The sequence below is a fragment of the Tetrao urogallus genome (genome assembly GCF_951394365.1).
Source record: "Tetrao urogallus genome assembly, chromosome: 11".
NCBI classification, from domain to species: domain Eukaryota; kingdom Metazoa; phylum Chordata; class Aves; order Galliformes; family Phasianidae; genus Tetrao; species Tetrao urogallus.
Genome location: NC_136824.1, coordinates 10,028,391 through 10,035,586, shown reverse-complemented (window position 1 = coordinate 10,035,586; position 7,196 = coordinate 10,028,391). Strand labels below are relative to the sequence as shown.

Genomic DNA, 7,196 nt, shown 5'->3' with positions numbered 1-7,196 from the left:
TCCCACGTTGATGAGTGTAGAACACCCAACTAGGCCAACTACTTTTGTGTTTTTCTTTCAGCTACTCCAGAGGGTTTTGTTTTTTTTTTTGTTTTTGTTTTTAAACGCATTCTGATACAAGTGATGAAGAAAAATGAAGTGAATTAAAGCGTATTCACATGAGTTACTCTTTGGCTACTCTTGTAGTGAAGCTCCTGCTGCTGGCAGTTTCAGTACATCTCTTGCCAATTTAAGACAAAGATGAAAAACTCTCCTTGCATGCAAGGTTTGAACACACTCCAATCTGAAATAGAGTCATCATCAGTTAACAAATTTCACAGAAAATCTCTACAAACGTATGGTTTGAGGTGGGGGGTGCTTCCTTCTTGTACCTCAGAGCCACTGAAACACCTCCCCAGACTGCAGAGCACTTCCCCTTTTCCTGGGATAGCTACTTCCTTTTCTACTCCAGAGGTCAACTCCTAAGGCTGCCACAAATGAGAACAGGCAGAAAGAGGTCCCATTTGGAGTACAAACTGTGAAGATCCATCCTGAATTCAACAAGAAGGTGGCCAGGATCAAAGCATGCAGATGAGCTTATCAGTAAACTGAGCCACTGCATTATTTGCACTCACTGTTAAATAGTTATTCTTCCTTTTTGTGATGTTACATAGGTTACAATATGCAGAAACAGCTTTCCTGAGGTAAGTCAGAGGAGAAAAAGGAAGTCATCAGTTTACTGAAATCTCTGGATAGGGATTACAGTTAGTGATCCACTCTACGGTTTGGCAGACAGCAATTGCTGAGAGCATGGGCAATTTTCCTTTCCTGTTCTTATGCAATATTGCCAATTTGTAAATAAAATAATAATAAATACAGTAGTTACATCCCTCTAGCTCAAAGTTGTTCTGAAATCCAAAGTTGGCATAGCTTATCGTAATCATTTCATCTAATCAGCAGCTTTGTAATGATGCTTTTGCCAAGGCCGACAAAGAATTTGCATTCATGTCAGCGTAAGAACCACATCTCTTTACTTTCCATAAAGACTACAAATGGGTTTTTTCCAGCTTTTTTTTTTTTTTTTTTTTTTTTTTTTTTTTGAAAACCAACACCTAAATCCTGCTTCTATTTCTAGACAGAACTAGAAAAAAAAAAAGTCACAGCCAAATACACTGACATGCCTGGCATAACACCAGTGAGAAGCACTGGTAACTTGTCAGTCTTAAAATGCATGTTATCTCTTTGAGAATGAGCTAAATGGTCACATAAAAGAACTCTGCTTAAAATTGGTCAGTTGTAAGAAGTTTACTTTTACAAGACGTCTAGTGATTACTTACCAAAAGATTTTCCACACTGTTTCTATTCTGGGAAATAGATAGTGATTAAAACCTAAGCTCATTTTTAAATCAAACAAGTAACAGACAGCTACGAAAATATTGTGAATTAAATAAGCACTAAATGTTTAACAGTGCAAAATGTTGAGATGAAGCATACGGATAATGGCTGCAACTTTTACAACAGTTTTAATACAATTTCTAAAAAGTTCCTGAGTTCCTGCTGATTTTCACGGCATGTAGATGGAATCTGAATGCTCCTTGTTCAAAGAGCCGCAGATGGTGGGCTTATGCTGAATGTTACTTGCATGCTTATCATTTGTCCATTCCTCACTATCAACAGCTGGATCGACCTGCTCAGAAGTCTCTATTTCTTCCTCCTCACTTTGTTCTGCATTGTCTTCTTCAGCACCACTGAGGGTCTTCCCAAGCTGAAGAGTCTCCATAGTTCTCTGGGTCTCCGAAACCCAAGATTCAATTCTGCTATTAAGCTGAACCTCTACAGAAATTGGTTCGTGGGCATAATCCTCATCATCTTCCTCATCTTCCTCATCCTCCTCTTCCAGCATTCCTGGTACAAGAGTACTGGTGGTACTGATCATGGAGGAATTCAGAATATCTCTGCAGCTGCCATCCAGTGATCCTGTCTCCGTACTCTGCTGTGAGGCCCATTCCAGATTGTCATCTGGTTTCACCTCTTCTTTCTCACCTGGTGTGGCTTTTCCAAGATTTGTTGCTGAGGTAGTGCTGGTTGTAGCCAGGGGTGGCTGTTTATTAGGGGTAGATTTTGCAATTTGACCATTGCCAGCTTTTTCTGGTACTGCAGTCTTGGATGAGGATTCTCTCTCGTTTTCAGAGGTTTCTAACCCATCTGATGTCTCTACCATATTTCTCCAGTTAGTTTCTACAAGTTTCAAAAGAAGTTTGTGTAGGAAACAGATTAATATACATATACATATATATATATATATATATATATATATTTTTTTTTTTTTTAATACAATTATTTCTTCCAAACATTCTGGCTTAAATAGCAATTGGAAGCAATCACTTTAAATATTATTCTGCATTTTCTATAAAAATTTTAACCAGAAAATCAGTTTTGTTTAGTACAGTCTTACTACCAGGCTTTTCCATGCAAGTTGAGTAAAACTTGAAAATCTACCTCCACCAATGCAAGTTAGTTAATTGTAACACTTAGGAAGAGTGGAACTTACAGTTATTATTTCCTGTATTGCTCAGGAGAAGTGACTTACAAAATGAATCAATTTTAGTATTATCCCTGACAGCTGTAGACTAGATGAAGAAATGCTGTATTTTTAGCTGCATTTTCCTTTAAGTAGCATTTGGAAATCTCCAGCTTCTGGTTACAGAAGTAATTTTTCTTTTTTTAAACACTTACCATATTCTTTTTCGTTCACTTCAGATATGGGTTCAGAAATCACGCTACAGAATGAGATAGCACTTGCTGCAGAGGGATTACGGGAATGACCCATGTGATGGGGAGCCTTCTTGACATTCTTCAGGGCTTCTTCTGCCTGTTCCTGTTCCATTGCAGCAACCATATCTCTGTATGCTTTCCTGGCCTCTTCAGTCAGTGATACCAGCTTATTAAATAAATCCTGAGTATGAAGACAGGGTGGGTTTTTTGTTTACTTTTTTCCCCTTTTTCAAATAAATCAAATTTCTGCTTTTAATCAACAGTATGCCACATAACGAAGCTTAAGCCTTCTAACACCAAACACCTTTACTTCAACCAAGAACTAGCTCTGCATTAAATATAAACACCATTGCCCATTTACAAGGCTTTAAGATGTCCTTATTTGAAAATACTGCTTTCTTTACAACCTTCCAGAGATTTCATGTGGTCTTTTAAGTCTACAGGAAAGTTACAGAGGTGTCATGGAAAAGCATTTCAATACGTTGGCCTTTCAGATACGAGGGAAAAAAAGCTGAATTTCAAAAGAACAGGACTTAAAAGAGATCAGGCCAAGGCCTCTATCAAACATGTTAGATGTGTTGCTCTCTATGCTAAAATAATTCTCAACTATAAGGAATGTAACTGCTCACTCCAGCCATATACCAAGTGAATTACTCACCTCAGCACCTGAGTAGTTGAAGATACCCACTACACTAACAGGAACCAGCTTGTTCACACAACGACCAAGAGCTTTACGTCCAAGAGCAAAGACAAATGGAATTTCCTGTTCCCGTGCCATGGCTATTACATTATACAGAGCTTCATCCAATCCACCTTGAAGAAAGAAATTTAACAAGTATCTAGTCAAAAGTCACAGCATGGTGACACATTCTGTAACCCAACTTTAACTGAAATTAGCCAATAAAACTTTGAGAAACACTATCATAAACTACTGTGTACTACAGGATAAGCTGTAATCTGAGTGCAGCCAGTGAGCACACATCAGGGTACTTCTGTTGTCACAGCTCTCTTACTGAACAGAGCTTTGCTCTTCTGGTACCTCAGAAAGCTTCTATTTGTGTTTCTGGTAGGGGCAAAAGTGTCTTGATGGCTAAAGTATTTCCTTTAGAGCAATACATATTCCTCTTAAGTAATCCTCCTTAAAAGGACCCAGAGCTCAAGATTTCAAGTATACCATAGACACACTGGAATCAAGTTGAAGTCTACTGTACACATTATCCACTCATCTTCAGCTTGTTTTACTCCTCATGGAGAAGTTTATTTCCAGAACAGAAGATTAAGAGAATAAAATAAATATAGACTGGCAATTACACAATTGATTCTAAAGTGTTATATCATGGTACAGCAACTGAAAAGCAGCACTAACCTTGCTAATCAGTGCTACGCAGTGACACAAGAAAACCATAAATGAGTTAGAGACATCACTTGTTTCTATCATTTATACCTTTTGATTGGATTTTTTCACAGTTGGGAGATATAATTACACACTTGATCTTGTTTAGCTTCATATGCTTAGTAACCTCACGCAATCCCATCACCAGCCTTCTCCTTGCTTTAGCTCTCATGGGATCTTTTTGATAAATTCGTTCCTGGAAGCTGACAAGCTCTTGCAATAACAGAGTCACACATTCATCAATTTCTTTACTCAGAACTTGGTTACAGTATCTGTCAATTCAAGAGACATCAAATATTAGCATTGCACATACTCAGTTTCCACTGAGTCTTTCTTACTAAAGAACTGTATTACTTCAAGATATTTCAAGGAAAAAATAAAAGAAGCTATTTGAAATTGTTAAAAGGGACTGGAAGAAAAAAAAAAAAAAAAAAAAAAAAAAAAGAGACTGCATATGCGAAGTTTAAGTAGTACCTTGAAAAATAGTTATTTTTTCTAGTAACATCAGCAAGAGGATTATCTAAAAGTGCATAGAAAAACTCCAGGAAGTGCCACAAACAATCACTCTTTTCCTTGATTTAATGATCTTAAAAATAAAGTTAGTAAACAACATAGGAAGAGCAAACATTACAGTATTTTCAACATCTGTAAATATTGCTCCTCTCTTTCATCCACAAAGCATACCCAGCCCTCCTTTAAAAAATTTCTCAGGATTGCTTTCGTCTAGTTTTTGTTCCAGCAAAGTAAATCCATGTGTGTATGCATACACAATACACATCCACACGTGCATGCATATATTTACACACCCAAATACACACGTAGCTATCTATCTACAGGAAGACAAAGTGGCAAGAAAATACTTGCACAGGCTAAATAAAGACTAGTTTATGTTCATTCACTAAATCTATCCACACTTAAAAATGAAGGGGACCTAAAGTGTAAAACTTGAATTCAATAATGCAGTGCTCTTACTCTCTGAATCTCTTGCTGTGAATTTTGGTTATTGCAGAAGATGCCATTGGACTGCCTATCCCAGAACTAGCAGGTGAGCCTTGGGACACCGGGGTCATGCAGTATGGAGAATTCTGACTTGCTGGTGAGAGTGAAGTATCACTGGGCATACTTAGCCCTGTTTCTGAAAGACAGGTTCGAAATACAAAGACATTTTCATGTAAAAGAAACAGCTTTACAATTCTTAGGTGCCTCTCTCACTGTCTCCAAATTATAATCTGAAAACACTAAACAATATTTTTCCCTGGAAGAGTAATTGAAATGAGGCAACGTGACATAAGCACACAGACACTCAGCACTAGCTCTGAAGCAGTACGCTGGAGTCTTTGTAGACACCTTCCCTCCCATCGCCAAAAATCTCCTCACATCAAGAACAAGAAAATTCCTCAGAGCATTCCAGCTGCTTACAACTATTGCTGCAAACTGACAGTCCAGATACTGCAGTTTATTGACAAATGTTTTCTGTACATAAGAAAACTATATATTTTTAACTAGTTTGCAAATAAAACCTAAAACAAATGTAATAAACATAGCATCATTTATTAACGATGCCAATTAATCCCACAGGTTTCAAATATCCACTCTAGCTAAATGAGTGAGGATTGTATGGAGCTCGTGTACCTAGAACATACACTGCACTGAGTTTTCCACAACTGAGGAAGAGATAAGACATCTCAGGAAAAAAAGATCTAGTTTCTAGTATTTTATAATGCTAGAAAAAAAAATTACAAGAAAACACCAATAGGCTGCATTGCACAAAAAGAGAACATGAAGTAGGTTAGTCATGGTACAGGGGGGGAAAGCAGGAGCAGAAGGAAGAGACACTGACCTTCTTGAGAGGCCAGCTCCTGAGACTGATCAGTAGGCAGGCTTATATGAACTTCTTTCTGCTCATCAGATCCCAAAATGCTATGATCTACTGATAATCGGCCCTTCTTCTCTTCTCTCTCTTTCAAAATGATCTAGGAACAAAACCAACAGCATCTAGAAATGATGACCTTTAACGAAAAACAGCCATTTGACTGACCAGAGCACAAAATAATCAATGTGTTTCAAACTTTCCTATTCATACCAGGATAAACAAACATTAAATCATTTAAGTTCTCTCATGGATCACAAGCAGTATTTCATTCTAGCATTTTACAGACTGTATACTCCATACTCCCATACTTCCACATAAGCAGTGCTTTCAACAATTTTTATCGTTAAATACTTGTACAGCTTCTTTCTGGGTATGTGATACTAAGAACTCCTAATTCCCATTTCTTGTAGAGACATCTTATGCAAGAGTAAGAAGTGTCGTTAAGAAGCACCACTGTAACAGACAGAATCCTCTCTTTTAAATAAAAAAAACGTGCAAAGATAACAAGGGCAGTATATCTGTGGTGCTTACAACAAACAAGACAAAGGCTTTAATAACAGATCTTAAAAACATTCCTGGACAGGTATCTGTCATTTACTTGAGTTTGAAGTTCACAGCTAACTCAGGAGAGAAAAGGAAGAAAAAGATTAGAGAAGAAAAAAAAAAACAAAAAACAACCAGAAACCCATATGCAACTCAGCCACAGCCAACCGTGCACAACACAGCTTTATCAGATGCTAACTACTCATGTTATAGGGTGGTCTTGAAAAAGTTGCTTGCTCTGCTACAGGTCTTCATCATTTCCAATTATTTTTTTTCTTACTGTCTTTTATTTCAGGGCTAGTTTTTGCATTTTGCCTTTTAATTTCAGCATACACTTCATTCTCCCTGTATGCACCTATTTTGCATGCACACGTACGTAAAAAAATAATTAGTTCCACATTCACTCAAAAAAAAACATGTGTTGCTTCAAGTTAGACACCCACTGCTAAAAAAAAAAAAAAAAAAAAAAAAAAAACAGGGTAGGGAAATTTAGCTCTGCATAGTACACTACAACATAGGATTCAGCAACACGGAAACTATGCAAGTGTTTCCATCTGTTACAATGCTTATAGTTAAAAAAAATCCTTGAAATCCCTATTGAGATAAGTTTGCATGCCCTCAACTAGCTCCAGG

General features: G+C 37.3%; 1 protein-coding gene across 1 annotated transcript in view; it reads right to left on the bottom strand.

The window, feature by feature from the left end:
• Positions 1–1,479: 1,479 nt before the first annotated feature.
• The window catches only part of SECISBP2L (SECIS binding protein 2 like), a gene marked incomplete at its 5' end in the record, with an annotated part of 20,019 nt that continues 14,302 nt past the window's right edge, over positions 1,480–7,196 (bottom strand). The window contains 6 exons of the mRNA XM_079541115.1: positions 1,480–2,217; positions 2,716–2,935; positions 3,413–3,567; positions 4,199–4,419; positions 5,120–5,282; positions 5,988–6,120. Of these exons, the coding sequence (XP_079397241.1) occupies positions 1,544–2,217; positions 2,716–2,935; positions 3,413–3,567; positions 4,199–4,419; positions 5,120–5,282; positions 5,988–6,120 (1,566 nt within the window). The 3' untranslated portion in view covers positions 1,480–1,543. The remainder of the gene's footprint in view (positions 2,218–2,715; positions 2,936–3,412; positions 3,568–4,198; positions 4,420–5,119; positions 5,283–5,987; positions 6,121–7,196) is intronic.